We start from the raw sequence: 18,298 nt of genomic DNA, 5'->3' as shown, positions 1-18,298 counted from the left end.
CAAGTGAAATATTAAGAGAATTGTAGAATCCTGTGCATAATATTTAAGTGATTTCCTGGACGGTAAAATTGAGTCTAACAGCCAGTTTAATAATTTCAACACATGCTCATAAAAATAAAGCTCTGCAGGTCAGCCTTATGCTTGTGCACAATTCCATATCTTATCAAAAAAGAAATTATTGCCAATGTAAATTATGGTCAACGTCAATGACAAAGAATGAGGAGGCAGATGCAGGTATTTATATTTCAGTATATTAAAAAGTTGCCATGGTATCTTGGGTCTCCTGACCCAGTATTGGCCATCGTTTACGCTCATATTTTCATTTACAGTATTTATGTGATTTTCGAGGTCTATTTTGTAACATTCGTCTTTTGACAACATGTGTTGACACGAAGTCACAGTTGTTTTAGCATTAAAACAAAGGAACGAGAAGAAAAATAGCACCCACACCCAAAGCGCATCTGGGTGTTCATCGGCGTCCTCAAGCACGCCAGATAAGAGGCGCTGCAGGGCTGCTGCTTTCAGGCCAAATTGCCGGCATCTTGGAGTGGCGGCGGTTAAAAACAATCAGGGGCTGTTTAGTTGACATTTTCAAGCATGACTCCCAGCCTCCCCTCATTACAGTTCCATTTTTCGCCATAATAAATTGCAATAATACAGAGCAGGCCAAAAAGGGACCGGGCCAACTAAGGCGTGACGTGACACGTCAGAATGTCTGGATGCCATTGCTACTATTGCCTACCAGTTATTACCAGTAGAGACATTTTTTATTCATAGATTTTTTTTTTTATTCTGACTCCGACCAGAATATGGATGAATGTTATTACCATGCATGAAGCATATTTTTTTCATTTTTTTTTTTTTTAATGTTGTATGAAAAAAAAATCCCATCAGGACCTGACAAAAGGCCATCTACCTCCAAAACCAGAGTATGATAAATCGCAAACTGTTTACTTCCCTTAACATAATTCACTGGCTAATTTTGCAGAATCTGTTTTTGTCGTAGACAATTACAGTGGGGGCTACAGTGACTGACAGACAAAATAGCTTTTGTTGATGGCACTGTCATGTTTTATTTGTGTCAAAGTCTACAAAATGGTGCCGACGCACATTTTAAGATACGGCGTGGGGATGAGCGACTGGGTGTTTGTCTGATACATACTAACTGATTGAGCTTGATCAACAGGCACACGTGGCACGACGGGCCGGGCCGAGTGGGGCGAGGAACCGATAACGAGGCCATTCCTGAGTCCACACTTTCATAAGGACTGCACCAACATCGCTTTAGAGAGATAAATGCAGTACAGTGAACAAGCCTGCTGTCGGAATTGATGTTCTATGGACACACACACTAAATACTGACCTATGTATTTGGCCAATACAGCAAAAAATCACACACAAACCACCACAATTGATGGATTACACCAGTCTGAAGTGAACGGTGGAAGTGCATTAGTGTGCCCAAATCCAGTATCCATTATAATGGGAAATTAGTAGTAGCCTAGTGTGTAACACACTCGCCTATGAACTATTGTGTCCTTGAGCAAGACACTTAACCCTGAGTTTCTCCAGGTGGACTACTGACTGTAAGTCACTCCGGATAAGGGTGTCTGCTAAATGCCTTGAATATTAATGATATCATTAATATGCTTCCTAAAAGTGAGAGTGAAATTCTGCACCAATGACTATTGAAAATAACATGGAAATATATAAAGGTCAAGCACCATTTTTGTATTTGTATAAAGTACAGGCAAAAAGTTTGGACACGCCTGTGTTTTCTTCAATTTCATGACCATTTACATTGGTACATTCTGACTGAAGGCATCAAAACTATGGATGAACACATGTGGAGTTATGTACTTAACAAAATGGTGAAATAACTGAAAACATGTTTTGTATTCTAGTTTCTTCCAAATAGCCGCCCTTTGCTCTGGTTACTGCTTTGCACTCTTGGCATTCTCTCGATGAGCTGCAAGAGGTCGTCACCTGAAATGCTTTTCCAACAGTCTTGAAGCTCCACATGTGTTCATTCATAGTTTTGATGCCTTCAGTGAGAATCTATCAATGTAAATGGTCATGACACTTAAGAAAACACATTGAATGAGAAGGTGTGTCCAAACGTTTGGCCAGTACTGTATGTGTGGTCATTAAAGTGTGCATTTGCATTGCACAAATCACTGAAGGTTTTGGAACAAGAGAACTGGAACTTTTTTCCCATTGTTTTAGAGTTCAGAGTCAAAGGTCGTAGTATGACCAGCAACCCAGTTTGTTGCTGATTGGTTATCTCTTCATAAATCAGTGTTTGTACTTTTCATAAAGAATTTGTCATGTGGGTACTTTAAAATATGCAGACACAGAGGATTGTCATCATTCCTTATTCCAGCTGTCTCTGAAGACAAATGAGTGCAAACAGAACACAACTAAAATCGGAACCACCAATGGTTCTGGCTGATCCTTATTTTTCTAAAACCCTTGCTTGGGGTCTGAGGGATAGGCGGTGGTGATTAAATGACCAGCCTTAGAAAAAAGTAATCAAATGCAGTGATAATAAGGCATGGGCATAAAAGGTACCACTAAAGGACAAAGTTCATAAGACCAGTGTTGTTATTAGCACGTCACCTTCACGGAGATACCCTTTGTGTCCATATATGAACAGGTGTGACATGTCTCGTCAGAATAAAAAGACCAGGGGTTTGGGTAGAACAGGTAATTACTGAGACACATACCGCAACAAAAGAGTATATATTAATCTCGCGCCTGTCAAGATTATAGATCGTTCATAACCTCTGCTTGTGGTCTCATCACATTAGCAGAGCACAAAAATCAAATGTGACAGTAATGCTTTCAAGTCTTGCGAAAAGTAGAATGGCTGGAAAGGACGCACACATCGGCCACAGGAGGCGGCTTTGTCAACACAAAAAAGAATTAAAGAGTTGACTACACAAAATAATGGTTTCTACATAAAATCAAAAGGAAGAGGGATTCGTTTGTAACATTCTGTACTATTCACTAAAACGCTTAAAGAAATGTAAAGGGAAAAACTGATCACAATCCAAAAATGTTTTTTTGTTTCATTACAAATCTACAAATAAATATTTTTTCAGTGATACTTTCAGGTGATATTTCGTATGCGTAGATTTAAATGTCTAGCGTGAAGGATATCAGAGACAGTAATTAACCAATTCCCATGACGTGTGATGGCCCCTCGTGAGAACATGGTAACTTACAGAGACTCGGAGAGGAGAAAAAGTTTTTCACAGAACTGAGGCATCAGAACTGCACTGTTATCAGTTATCGTCTAGAGAGGTGTGCGTTCAAAACAGGCCCAGGTCCCAGTGGAGCGCTTAGTGTTATTTTTAATTCGGCTTCCCTGTTATCTACATTATTAAGCTAGCCTTTTGATTTTTTTTTTCTTTTCAAACAAATAAATGAACTGGGAGGGATAAATAGAACAAAAAGACAAAGGCGGTTCACTTTGAAAAAGAGAAAACATCCTGCACAGCAAAATGTACTTTAGAGACGGTAAATAAAGGTAAAAGAACGTAGAGGTGGAGAGATTTTTATTTTGTTTATTTATGTATTTATTTAGTTTTTTTACAGGCTTGCGTCCCAGTCTGCTGAGATTAATCAAATGGATTCTTTATAAAATTTCTAAGATTAAAAACATTTCTAAGATGAGATAAGATAAATGTTTATTGTCATTGTCACTTCTCAAGAAATAAAAAAAATGAAGGTGCAGTTGACTCAGTGTGAGGTACATAGTTAAGACAGGAAATAAAAAAGACAAAATAACCAATTTTTGGTTTGTTATTGATGTGCCTATGTGCCAGTCCATGCGCCTATTCTATGAAAAGTGCTTAACTCAGCTCCTTTGGGGTTGGAGGAGCATTGACATTTTCCGGAAAGAGCGGTGTAGGTGAACTGTTGCACACCAGCACACGAGCTGCAAGCCAGTCGTACATGTTTTCCGACTGGTAGGTACACTGATTTTAGACATTTTTTTATTTGGAAGAATAACATAAAGTTCACAATGAGGTCAAAGTAAATCTAACCCCCAGCCTACAAGTGGCAGGCAATGCTGGTGCTGAAATAAGAAAATCAGAATATCAGTTTGTTTGTTGTGAATGATTTATTCCTTTTACTTACATTTTCTGGAGAAGATGCTCGGGTGAAGCACAAGAAGCGCGTGACCTTCGATTTGAATAAGCTGTCCTTCCACAGGTCGGCGTTGAAGCCATCTGTTGTTTGTGCAACCTACGTGGAGAGAAAAAACAAGCCCACAGCAGAAGGAGACGAGAAGCATGAGGTGGGGTAAAGTTAATGTATGGACAACGCGAGCGTGAGTGCTGCTGCTCACTTCATCCCTTGCATACTTGGCTTAATTAACGCTTGCCGGCGCTTCTACACTCCATCTCATTAGTGCCCTCCATGGATAAAGAAACCTCTAAGACCCCCCACCCCCCACCCCCCAAATAATGCATCTAAAAATATCCTCCCTTGGGGGAACAGGTGATTAAAGACGACCTGACAGAGATGCGGCTCTAACAAAGAAAATGAAAGTTTATTGTGCACTTAAGAGACTGTGATGGTTAGTGAGCAACTTTATTTAGATTAATTGTACAATCCAAGCCCAAGTCTATGAAATGGGAGTTTATATCGGAAATGAAGGCTTTTTCTCCGCCAGGTGTGTGTTTGTGTGGTAACCGTGAGATAATTCTGGAAGCCTTTAAATCACCGCATCCACCCAATTAAAACACAAACCTGTATCTGGGCTAAATGTGACAATGTTGCATGTAAAAAAAAATTCAATAGAAGAAACAGCCCTGCTTCACTGCCAGATGCTGTTGCTCATCTGTTTGCAACAGTGTGTTCATCCCTTAGACCAACGCAACATGACCAATGCAACATAAACATCTAGTTACGTTGTGTAGAGGAAAGTCACTTTAATAGCATTGGAAAGTGCTCTGCAGACACAGAGTCCAGTAGAGAGCATTAGATTCATGATAAACTGCACAGTGATTGAACTGTGAAGTAACATAGAAAAGGAGGACTTAAAAAGATCAGAAGAGAGAACAAGGGCACGCAAGAAAAAAAAAGGAGAAAACGTAACAGGTGAGATTAGGCAGGTGGAAACAAGAGGTCCAAAGGAGAAGGGACGAAGGGAAGGACAGGTGAGACTGGGCAGGTGGAGGGAACAGGTGAATGGGAGGGAGGGTGGAGAAAAAAGCGAAGAAAGGGAGGGCTGTTAGACAGAGGAGAGGAGGTAGGGGAGGAGGTGTACTGCACACACCTCCAGGGGTCTCCGGCTCAGTGATGGGTCCCACGAGGAGCCCATACATCACCAGCATCCCCTACCCAGCTCTCCTTACAAGACAACCCATCTCGGCCACTTTTTCCAGGTCAGTACCCAGTGCATCCTGTCAGGGTAAACAAAGGGGGCTGGCGGCGTGAAGACCCAAAGTCAAGCAGAGGAGTAACGAGGGGACGTTGCTCCAAGGAGGGAGCTCAGGCATCAGCCTGCCACAGAGCAGACCAACAGCGTCTGCGTGCCCGGAATGCCAAACAGCAGGAGGAGGGCTGCAGAAGGAGAGAGGGTGCGACAGGAATAATGTAGAGAGGGAAACTTCTGGCCGTGCAGACAGTGTTGCTCTTATTCTGACGGTAAAATACTGAAATTACATCGTTTAACAAATTATTCATCTCCAACCCAGAGAATTTACAAAGATATTGGGGGAACCCCTAGACTTTAGGAACTTCAGATTCGTCTAAAAGACATCTTATTTAAACTGCCCTGTGCACCCATCACACTACTGGGGCATAAGAAGCCACACCCACCATATGGTACATGCCAAATCAACATAGATTTCAGCAGACCACCAATAAAGTGTCCCAGTTGCGGGCCTGACCTAAACCTTTTTATGATGGACTGTTAATCTAATTGGTAAACTGGTAGAACGGGTGCTGGCCCTAAGAATGCAAGCTGCTTATATCACAGAGGAACATGTCATCAAGAATCATCAAATCAGCACAGAAAAAACATGCAGCCACCTGCATCTTTGCCAAAACAATACAATAGGCCACAAACCTCATCACTGACTCATACACAGGTCTACAAAGTCTCCAAAAAGCTTCTACATGTAGACCATAAAGACATGGATTCTGTACATGTGACAATGACAGTGACAGTGAAGGTGTTCTGATTTCATACCAAGATTGAGAGAGAAAAATGTCAACATGAGATGCCACTGTGTCACATACAATTCTAGATGTGGATGCCACACAGGCTAGAGTTGGGTAGGCTTTGGAGAAGCATGCTGAGTTAGAACTTTTCATCTACTGAGGCCTTATTGGATTCACGCAGCTCGGCTGCTGTAGGAAGTCACCAGAGGATGCTGAAGCAACATGGTAAAGGTCCCAGCCAATTACTGAGTCTCAGATCTCAACCTTAACCTCACCTTTTTACACCAAGCTTATGCTAATGGGTTTGTGTGGGTCCTGAGCAACATGGCTGCATGAATGAAAACATCACTTTCCCCTCTTTGGGGGGTTGTGAGGATGTCAGCACCCATTTACGTTTGTTTGATGTGATGTGTCCCCAAGGAGGGTATGTTTGATCCAGTCAGTTCTTAGGAGAGAGCTTCAACCAGTTCATAGAGCTTGATTTTCTATAATAGAGATGGGAGTCACACACTACTGCCGATTAACCAGTAAATGTTCAAATAGGCAAATCCTCATCAGGAGTAAAGATAACACCTCAACACTACAGACAGAACATCAAGAGCATCCCTCAACAGGGTTGTAGTATCCTAGTGGGTAACACACTCGCCTGTAAACCAGAAGACCCAGGTTCAAATCCCACTTACTACCATTGTGTCCCTGAGCAAGACCCTTAACTCTAAGTTGCTCCAGGGGGGGACTGTCCCTGTAACTACTGATTGTAAGTCGCTCTGGATAAGTGCGTCTGGTAAATGCTGTAAATGTAAATGTATTCACAGATCACAACAGCATACACTGTTAAAAACATAATTTGCCCTTCTTGGCTTATTTACTTAAATCCTAAGGACATATTTGACCTTTCACCTGCAAGTAAGCCTGACCTATAGTTCTTAAATCCAGTTCTATAGACAAAAATCACTAGGTTCTTATGATTATATTTATTGCAGGTTATTAAGTCTGATTGTAGGTAAATAATTTAACATTCATAAGTCAGGTTGCATCTAAAGCTAATCATAGGTAGAAAAGGGAGGAACAAAGTCATCACAGTTCACTACAACGCAGAAGCAGCCTGAGCTTTTGAATTAATAAAAATGTTTGTTTGAATAAGTGCAACATGATTGTGGGGGGAAAAAAAAGGTGGGGAGCAAGCGGAACAGGGTGTCTGGGTGCCATGTGGTAAGCACCGGAATGACGGCGCCAGCAGGCACAGTTTTATCGCTATGCCAACCCAATAACTACCCACAGGAGATTACAACAGTTGGGCTTTGCCGGGTGGGGCAGGAAGAAAACTGGCCGGGATGAGCGCGAGAAGAAAGCGACGCGAGAGGGGGGAGAGGAAAGACGGGAGGAAGAGAGCGAGCTGCCGCTAGACTCACTTCGGGCCTTTGTATTACTGGCTTGTACTTTGTTCGTTTCACACACACTCACGCACGTAGACACGCACAAAAAAAAATAATCTTGCGGCCTCCGTTGCACTTCCTCTGGAACACACACAAATATAGAGAGTCCCCACAGGCCATTAATACTCCTGTCCCACTTTCCCCATGTTCCTTTTTTTTTTTTTTTTTTTTTTTAACTTGCTGAAGTGCCAAAATTTCCGACCCCCCCTCTGCCTTGCCACAAGATTGTAAAAACCAACACGGAACGTGCCGAGGCTGCGGGGAACTTCCACCAAGACGCCTGTTAACCCGTGTTCTCGGGGGAGGCCAATGGACCAGCAGGACTAAAAAGGCCGAGAGGAAGGAAGCATCATCAAAGTAAACTCGATGTATTACTTATGAATTCCATTTCATCAGCAGGGACTCTGGCACCGAAACGCGATTGCTGGTGTAAAGTTCGAAATCAAAATCAAAAGAACGAAATGTTGCTCGTGTTTCCGGCCTGGTGCCAGCCAGCCAGATATTGGTTGAATGACAGTCGTCAGATCCACGGAAAATTATAATGCTGTCACCACATTCATTTTCATCACAAAGTGAAATTATCGGCACTCTCATTAAAACACAATAGTTGCTAATTGTACTAAAAAGCTAAAAATATATCTGGGAAAAATTGCAATGACAAAGAAAGTGGCTGGAGGAACTGGGTTATTATAAAGCTCATGAAAGCAAGAAGAGGTAAAGACTCTCATCTATGCTTCCTTCTCTAAAATTATGTCGAACAATGTTGACTGTTTTTTATATATAAATGACTTAAGATCTCTATAAATGTCTTAAAGACATCTATGAAAAGTGAAAAAGCCCAAAACAACAGGAAACCCATTTCATGCTGATAATCTAAGAGAGAATATGAGATGGTGGTAAAAAATATCAGGAACTACTGGTGTTTCCAATACATATTCATACATATTCAAAACTAAATATGACTGTGTCTCCATTCAGTGATCTTATGCCAAAAGACTGTTTATGACTTCATAGCAATAGGTAGTCAGAACCCTCTTGACTCTGACCCTGAAGACCACAAAGTCACAGGTTCAAACCCCCCTTACTACCTGGGTAAGACGCTTAACCCCGAGTGTTGCCAGGGGGACTGTCCCTGGAACTACTCTTGATAAGGGCGTCTTATAAATGCTGTAAATGCATGGTGATGTGGCGTTTAGTGACATTGCCTTACTCTTCCAAGGTATTGAGTTTGAATTCCTGCTTTGAGTATCGTGTTGATGCGGGTTTCAATACCTGAATTGAATTCAGAGTTGAATTAGCCACTTTAAAATGTGTGCAAATATCAGTATGTGGGTGAATGGGGTCTGTATACCAGGAGGGGGCTGGTGTCCACGGTATTTCTATTGCTGCAATCATATTAGTCACCATTATCTTATGCAGACCACAATAGGAAGGCGAGCCCCTTAGATGTAGGAGTGGTCCGATTTCAGGATTGAATTCAGAACTTTTCACTCAGCCTTTTGAGCTATGCTACTTTAACACTAGAATTACAGACTTTTTTATTTTATGGTGCGAGGCCCGAGGTGTTATTCACCCCTGCTGAGATTTTCACTGGTCTTCAGCTTGATTCTCCTCAATCTTTTGTTGTGCACCTTTTGCTGCACCAGCTATGTCAGAATTTTGCGTGGCTCGTTCTATTGTGACCTTTAAATGCAAAATAAATGCCTCTGTTTATGTTTATGGTGGCACATTGTTCTTTTTTGCTGTTGTTGTTATTTTAAGGTATTGAAATTACATTGCAAGTTTGACTGATAAAAGTGGCATGTTGTTAAATGGTAGTTTATTGTGTTGTGCAGGTACATGACACGTGTTGGACAGCAAGAGGCTGTTACGCAGCAGTTATAAAGTTTGATTTCTAAATATGCATACTAGTTAGATGGTTTTATGGTTAGATGGTTTATTTTTTTTTACCGGCACACTTTCTATTCACAGCTTCAATCGTCATGGTTTAAGTTTCATAGTTGCTCTTCCTCTACAGTAGTTCATTATTTTACTGAACAGAAGACATTTTTGCTTGCTATGGACCATAAAACATACTTCACAAATCTTTTTCGTTTACTTCATTTTCAGCCATGCTCAACTGAAATCATCAGACACTCACCACACAGTACTCGGCCGGCGCTCCCGATCTTGATGCCACTACCCCAATGCCAGTAATGGGTTCAGAGTTCACCTCGGATGATTGGCCTTTGGACGGCTCCTGGACATCCAGCATGGTAATGAGAGGCGAGGTTAACCCCTGGAGACAGAACTAAGGTCAATGCTCCCTCCTGGTTCAGCCCTCACAAAAGCCCAGAAGTACAGTGGAGATGGGAGTACGAACAGCCAGAAAGCGTGGACGCGCTGTGCTCGCTCATGATGATGGACGCTTCGCCGTCCTGTCCCAGGCCTGCAGTGTCACACAGTAAATGATGGCACCAAAGGCGCTGCTAATGGTTATACGTATGAAGGCTTTTTGATGGCTTCTGTTCCAGTGATACACCGAGCCTCATTTGTACGCTAAATAAGCTGCAGAGACAGACACAATAACACTGCTGAGCATCCAATTATCTTGGTAATTAATTACCGCAAACCTTTTGCTTTTAATGAGGGGTGGATATATGAAGAGGGCCAGACTTACGTTGTTTGTTATTGGTGCTTCGTGCTGTGACTATGGTCCTTATTGCTATAGGAGAACCCCCAATACACACACACACACACACACACAAAAACACACACACAATGTGCATGAACCCATTATAGTCATGCCACGGCACATCATTTCCAGGAACAAAAGGGGGAAAAAAAAGTTTTACAGAGCTGCATGTCAACTTGTGACAGGAGATTTAACACTAATATCACAGCCTGTGGCATAGCAAGCAGGGCTGCAGAGGTTTTTTACGCTAGCCAATTACCGAAGACGAACTCCCCGCACGGAGGACTGGATATTGTTGCATGCTCCAATACGTCTCTCTGTCTAATACATATACACAACTAGAAGCTAAAAAAAAAAAAACACTCTCCTTGGTCCACAACAATTAGTATTCCCAAAGGTGGCTGTGCAGTTTGCTCAGCTTTATAGGCCGCGAGAAAGACAGAAGCCAAGACGCCTCCAAACAAATGATACTGGAGCCGCGACGGAAAGCAATTAGAGAGCAGCCCAGTGTAGACATCCAATAGCTCCGAGCCGAGGCAATCACATATTTTCAAGGAAATCTAGATCAATTGTTGTCTATTTCTGTCCCAACAAGCTTTATCTTAATGCATATGCACGGCCCGGAGAAAAATTAGTGGCTTTTCGGAGGTTCCTTTGCCACTTTTATTAAATTAGCTTTTAAAGCAACCTAGCAGAGTAAGTGACACAGTTATTGCACTCAATCTAAATGTTTATAGAATTTATTGTAATTACCTTTATTGAATTGAGAGAATATACTGTGGTTGTAGTATTTCTCTTAAAAAAAAAAGTTCATTGGGGGGACTTATTGGAGGGACCCTTGGCAGCAAATTAACTTACAGAAGGAGAATGATTACGTTCTTGCGTTAATTTGTGCACTAATCAATCTGGCTTTACCAAACAGTGGCACGTCATTTAGTAGCAAGCTGACTTTAATTGGAAAATGGAAGCCGGGCTGTCCAGACTAAGGGAGGCTTCTTCTGGGGTTACTAATGACACACACTCATCTTAGGGAGCATGATGTTGAAGATGGAACTGTTTGGAATTAAAAGGCAGGGAGCTAACAGAGGCAGCGGCCTCTCAGTAGCTGAAGCAGAAGATAATATTTATAATATTATACAGTACAGGCCAAAAGTTTGGACACACCTTCTCATTCAATGTGATTCTCACTGAAGGCATCAAAACTATGAATGAACACATGTGGAGTTATGGATTTAACAAAAAGTGGAGACCTGGCCTCCACAGTCACCGAACCTGAACCCAATCGAGATGGCTTGGGGTGAGCTGGACCGCAAACACCTCTGGGAACTCCTTCAAGACTGTTGGAAAAGCATTTCAGGTGACGACCTCTTGAAGCTCATCGAGAGAATGCCAAGAGTGTGCAAAGCAGTAACCAGAGCAAAGGGCGGCTATTTTGAAGAAACTACAATATAAAACATGTTTTCAGTTATTCAGTACATAACACCACATGTGTTCATTCATAGTTTTGATGCCTTCAGTGAGAATCTACCAATGTAAATGGTCATGAAAGTGAAGTAAACACATTAAATGAGAAGGTGTGTCCAAACGTTTGGCATGTGTTGTATATAATGATAGTGGGTAACATGCTTGCCAATGAACCCGCAGACCCAGGTTCAAATCCCGCTTCCTACCATTGTGTCCCTTAGCAAGACACTGTTGCTGAAACTACTGATTGTAAGTCACTCTGGATAATTCTGGACTTTTTTAATGTTATGTGTGTCATAGTTACTGCATTTCGGTCCTCATCAGAGAACAATTTCTGGTCACAGTTGCAGTGTGTATGCTATGAATTATCTTTACCCAAGTTAGCTTGCTTTCAACATTGGATTTTTATTTTAAAAATCCCCAATATGTTTCTTTAAACATTGAAAATTCATTCTATTCAACAAAAAAAAACTAAAACACAGGAAGACAAAACGTATTCAGATCAGCCCAATTAGGCAATGTAAAGAAACTAATAAAGCACATTGTCATTGCACATTTGTTCTTACCAGATCTGAATAAACTTTCAATTGAGGTAAGTAGATAGAAGAATCCTCGGCTGCTATTCATTCGCAGTCTCACTACTGCAGCACTTTACACCCACTGTTCTGTCTTTCTTAGTGACAGATTTACTCATATTAGAGAATGATTAACCAAACACTCTGAACATTATTGATGTTTTATGATGACGATAGTGGGATTTTAAACTTTAAATGGTTTGTTTAGTGAACTCACTCACGAAAACATTTTTTCTGCCAGTTTTTACTGTAATGCTAACACCACAATAAGAACACAGTACATAAAAGAACAAAAGTTGCCCCTTCCTTACCCACACCTTTGGTTAAGAATTGCAACATTTATGTTTAAATTTTGTTTACCGACTTAATTTACTTACATTAGTTAATCATTTGACATTTGTTGAGTTCCCTTCTTTGGATTTCCACTGTCAATATGTGAAGATGCTAAAAAAAAGATGCTTAATTTGGCATGATTCCATTCACACAGATTATGTGATGAAAAAATGTAAGCACACACATCAGCAACACATGCAAATGAATATAAACCCCTCCCTTTCCAGACACACACACACTCCACGCATACGCACACACACACACACACACACACACACACACACACAGTCCAACACTCCTGGGCCCAGTGAGATGGAACGTATTATGCCACGGCCAAGTGCATACTATAAGAATACATCAATCTGCATCTTGTAATAGCAGGCACAGAGACCCTATAATCCTGATTGATTCTGACCTGTCATATCCAGAAACAAGTTTCAGAACAGTGAGAGATAGAAAAAAAGAAAACCTGCAGAAAAGAGCATCTGTTACAGACCCAGCGCCCTGTTTGAGTTAATAATGCACAATGAGTTCAAGCACACAGGAACTAAACAAGATTTAATGAACATAATAAGGTAATGAGGCCTCTTACACCCGTCATTATTCATGACAGGCTGACGATGAATCAATGGCTGCGGCTTGTAAGGTCCAGAATGCCACCGCACATCCACGTCACCGAGAGAAATGACCGGGCCTGTGATCGAGACCCCAGCGCAGTAATTCAGCCGAGAACAAAGCCAATTCTACTTAGCAGAAAGTCGGATAAATGGACAGATACTGGAAACCAGCAGCCAGTTTCCTGGTTGAAAAATCGTTACTAAATGAATAATAGCCGGAGTGTTACACTGTTTTTGAGAAAGTGGGCCTGGATGTAATGGAGGATGTTTTTTTTTTTTTTTAAGAGCAAAAACCTGCCCTGCATTGCTGTTGTGTCAGCACAGGGTCACACCTGACACTTCGCACCAAAAAAAGAAGGGCAAGAAGAAGAAAGAAGGGTGAAAACCTGACGTTCGCAGATCAGCAGGTGTTTTTTTTTTTTTTTTTTGCAGCAAAGTCTAAGTTGATAAAATAAAGTCTTGGCTGTTGAGATATTTAGTGGGGGAATAAGGCGAGTGGCTGAACGAGCAGGGAGCCGAGAATTGGTGCACCTGTTACAGTAATGCGCTAATTATGGAAAAGGTGGCGAAGCGCTTGGCGCGAACGGTTGGGATATCAGCGTCTCACCCTAACTGTGAAAGCCATCAGCCGATGCAGTGCTTTTAATGTGCATGCCCGATGCCTGCTGAGGATTGTGGGAAAGATGAATGACGCCCGTGGCAGGCTGCCATGTGGAAGATGTTGTGGGGGGCTAGTTGGGTGAGGAACTTGAGCTGTGATGTGCAGATGGCACAGGGGTGGGGGTTCATTAACGTTGAAAAGTCTTTGTTTTGCTTTTAAAATGACCCAGGGCCATTTATTTTCTAATTAGTTTTATTGATTCATTTTAAGTGTAAATTACAAAAAATATATTGTTTTTAGTGTATATATAATTCCCATGTATAAATGATTAGAGAATTTGATAAGAGATAAGATAGGATAAGTTAAAATTAAATATTACTTTATTGATCCCATGCTGGGAACACCACAAAATGGAACACCACAAAATGAAACACCTGAAATGAAATCCATAAATTTGGAATTAACTAAATAATGTTAACTAATTATTTATTATATGTAATATATAATTTTGTTCCCTCCCTGAAATATTGGCATGCATGTGTAATGAACATTTAGTCCTGATTAGGGAACATTGCAGAATGTAATTAACTGTGTTTTTTCCCTTCCTTGTAATGTAAGCTTCTAGAAACCACAAGATGACAATATAAAATTACTACTAATATTTACTCAAATTTTATCATTCTTGTGGTCCTTGTGAAAACCTTTGGGTTTATTTATGTCTGTCTAAAACTAATTAAATATGACTGGTGAAGTAATGGGGGTATTCCCTCTCATTTTAGGTCAGTGTAAAGGTCACCAGGTGTGCTTCCTAATTTACTGACACTTGTCCTGGGACCTCCATGATGGTGATTTGTTTTGTTATTTGACTGTGTATTAATATTCTTATCCACAACATGGGTAAACTACAGGACCCTTGGTTCCATCAAATCCCCCTAGTCTTCTGTGTGTGAACCCATTATGGACTGAGGAGTGGAATTCTGCTGGTCTCATTTCAAATATGTTTCCCCAGTCCTTCACCACCTTTCCCCAAACACCCCCACCATCTATACCAGCACATGAGAGGTGGTAAGACTCCTGAATAGCTTATAATAACATGTTTTAGGGAGCCCACCCTTAGTGCACCCAACGGACTGAGCTCAGCACTGCAATATATTATCATGCTTTTTTCCGCTGTGTAATTAAAGGTCAGTTTGGGTTGGGCCGGCATTGCCTGGGCTGACAAATTCCATCCAAGCTCTCAGCTCCCCTTCTGAAATCTGAGAGCTTTGCCAAATGTGATTAAATGTTTTTTTTTTTTACACTTCCATCGTGTTGTTGCTTAATCCATCTGTTGAACATTTAGCTGTCTACCTACTGTATGTACAAAGACAGAGCTTTCCATAACCTGCCATTTTCAGTGGTGAACCTCTGAAATGTCCAGACATTATGTGAGGGTGCAGGGTGAGGGTGCATTTAGGTATTTCCATGGTACAGATTGATAAGCATAACAAGTAGCATAATTCATTAGCACCTACAGTTCTATAGCATCAGGCTGTTACTGTTTTTTTTTTTTACGTGATTAGCATTCAGACATGTTACTGTATGAAATCCGTAAGCAAAATTTTTTTTTTTTTTACGATTTATCCCTAAACTAGTGTATTTTTTTTTTCTTTTGTCCCCTTGGAAATCTCCATGCAAAAACCAAAACTCTGTCCTTACCTCACACAGCCTACAACCACACACACTTACACACATACACACACTCCAGCGTCTGGCAGGGAGTCTGTACTGCTCCGACTGACTGCGCCTCACTGCCCTTGTGCAGTGGTGTGCCAGTTGTGCCTTCCCCCATCGCTGTGAATGCCACCATCTGGTGTGCCACGTGGACATCATAATCTCCCCTTAATTACATTAGCAGTGCAATCAGTTACTGCATTACAAGGCCGGGCGAAGAGCTTTTAAATCTTGGAGGAAATCATAAATAATTGCACTAAGTACCAGGCGCCAGATGTGCATGCCAACTTGGCTGCCGTGAGATAAATAGTAACCACTGCCGCCGATGTTCGATATCGGCACCGCAAAGCGCTCTTTTTTTGGACAGTGCCATTGTTTTTTACCCTGTCTCTATCCACTGGGTTTCCTCCTGCTGGATCTCCTCTGTCACTGCCATAAGGGATAGGGGGTGCTTATCGCCCATTAGCCTAACACACCAGCCGGCTACCTGTTGTACAGCTCGCCTGTAACGGCTGGGTGCGTCAAAACGGTGGAATTTTTCAAGAGGCCGACCTTTTGCCCTATTGCAGTGCCAGTGCTTGCAAAGTACGCCCATGTTCCCTATTGTAGATCATGCACGGCCGATTATTTAATATGCGGTATGTACGATTGTAAACGGCCAAGCTTACGAAATGACGTGTGTGAGCCACTCTCTGTGTCTGCGGAAGTGTTGAATAGGCCTGTGGATTATTAGATAATGCCATCATCCAGATGCCTCGGAGGACCTGTTGTAGTTGTTTTGTTTTTTTTCTGGTGCTATGTGTAAGATACCGTCACCTCTCGCTCATCTTCTTGACAGCCACGGATTCCTGAGGGTTGACTCTCCCAGAGAGTCTCCCTGTTCCCCCCACGGGCACGGGCTGGTGACAGTGACACACTGTGGATATTACACACTGGCAGGGAGTCCCTGAGTGTCCCAGGATGCCTCCGAGGTGGACTAATGATACTGAATTTAACAGATTTCTCAAGTCTGATCCTGATTGCAACAATAAATATAGTCAAAGGTGTTCGTAACAAACGTAACCCACCCAGAATGCTAATAGCCCTGTCACATCAGCACCCAAAAAGTGTTCAATTAAACAACTAAAAAAACGGAGTCACAATTATCATGCAGTTGCGAAGGCACAAATGGCCGCAGCATTCATCATTTTCAAATGAGGCCTGTAAAAATAAATGACACTTCTGCGTTCGTGGCAGTGCCACTGACATTCGAGGTACATAATTATAAATCAAAAAACGAGAGTTGCAAAAAGCCCCAACGCTCTTTCGTCTCTCCCTGGAGGAGATGGAACTGACCCATCATTTGCCCATTTTAAGGACCATCAGTATATGGGTCTTAATTATGAGGTTATTTAAATTCAGGGGCTAATTTGATGGATCCATTTGATGAAGACAGATTCTTCACCCCCCACTCTGTGCACATGTGCTTTTTCTTTTTTAAGAGCTTTCTCCTCATTTGCTTTCATTCCAACTAGACCTTGTTAGAAAGACAGGCTGGAGCTAGAGCAGGAGAAATCCAGGTATTGACTAAATATATCTTTTCATTTATCATAATTTCTCCTTCCACTTTGTCGCAGCTTCAGTATTTAAGGAAGATAGATGATACAAGATGTTGTCTTCCCTTTCAGAATGTTTCTGCTCTGGCAAGTGTGTCCGATATGGAATTATTTTGCCACTTTATTATAAATAAAGTGGCAAAAAATTATTATAAAGCGTTTGTCACAGAGCCCCCAGTCATGTCACTGCTCTTTCTCTATCTCTCTTGTTTCCTAATGTAAGAGCGTGTATGAGAGGTGTTTGTCAGGGCAGGCGTACACAATTGAGGCTTTATTCATATTTGGCATGCGGCAATCTTTTCTTTTCAAGATTCAGTCATTTAGAAATTACATGCAGAAATTCTACACCAATATACACCTTTATTTGCATATGCAGTAATGAATAGTACATTTTCAGATGACACAAGCTGCATCTTATGTTGTTGAGATCTGTTGCGGTCTGCATTTTCTTCTTTTTTTTCCAGAAAGACATTCTCCTCACAAATGCATCCCAAAGGTTGATCAAATCAAATAAGGCTTGTATCACTAAAAGAACGCAAATAAATTTTTGTGTTATTTAGAGATTATCCTGATCAAGGTCTGTTATTTGGTGTAGGTCCCCATGTAGAGCTACTGAGATAAAATTCGAGTTCAATTGAGTTGAGTATCTTTCAAAGCAAACATGTAAAAAATTCGAACTATGCTTGCAGTCTCTTTACTTTGTCTTTTTTCAGCATCAAACTCACAGATTTATAGGATATTTAGTGGTTTAAAATATACACAAACAGGATATGTTGCATAATACATTAAAGATTTAAAAGATGAAAATACTCATTACACATTGACACTTAGTTCAACAGTACAAGATTGCGATCCTGTCCACCACCCCTCAGTTCATATCTATATATAAAAATGCGAAAGGTAAAATACGAAGTAGAAAAGTAATAATTGGTGCATGATAAAACTTGACCAAAAAATTGACCAAAAAATCCTACTCTTGACTTCTAAAGCACTTAATGGTCTTGCCCCGCATTACCTGAGTGAACTTATGGTTATTTACTATCCCCAATGCGCCATGCATTCAAAGGGTCTGGGTGTCCTGCTAGTTGCCAAAGTACAGAAGGTCACAGC

The 18,298-nt window shown here is 41.3% G+C and overlaps 1 protein-coding gene across 1 annotated transcript in view; it reads right to left on the bottom strand.

The window, feature by feature from the left end:
• mvb12bb (multivesicular body subunit 12Bb) overlaps nucleotides 1-12,422 on the bottom strand; it is a 45,873-nt gene extending 33,451 nt beyond the window's left edge. The window contains exons 1-3 of the mRNA XM_028996753.1: nucleotides 12,321-12,422; nucleotides 9,757-9,894; nucleotides 4,147-4,254 (exon numbers count right to left, since the gene is read on the bottom strand). Of these exons, the coding sequence (XP_028852586.1) occupies nucleotides 4,147-4,254; nucleotides 9,757-9,870 (222 nt within the window). The 5' untranslated portion in view covers nucleotides 9,871-9,894; nucleotides 12,321-12,422. The remainder of the gene's footprint in view (nucleotides 1-4,146; nucleotides 4,255-9,756; nucleotides 9,895-12,320) is intronic.
• Nucleotides 12,423-18,298: the final 5,876 nt, after the last annotated feature.

Source organism: Denticeps clupeoides, chromosome 11 (genome assembly GCF_900700375.1).
Source record: "Denticeps clupeoides chromosome 11, fDenClu1.1, whole genome shotgun sequence".
NCBI classification, from domain to species: Eukaryota; Metazoa; Chordata; class Actinopteri; order Clupeiformes; family Denticipitidae; genus Denticeps; species Denticeps clupeoides.
This window is presented reverse-complemented; position numbering and strand designations above follow the sequence as displayed.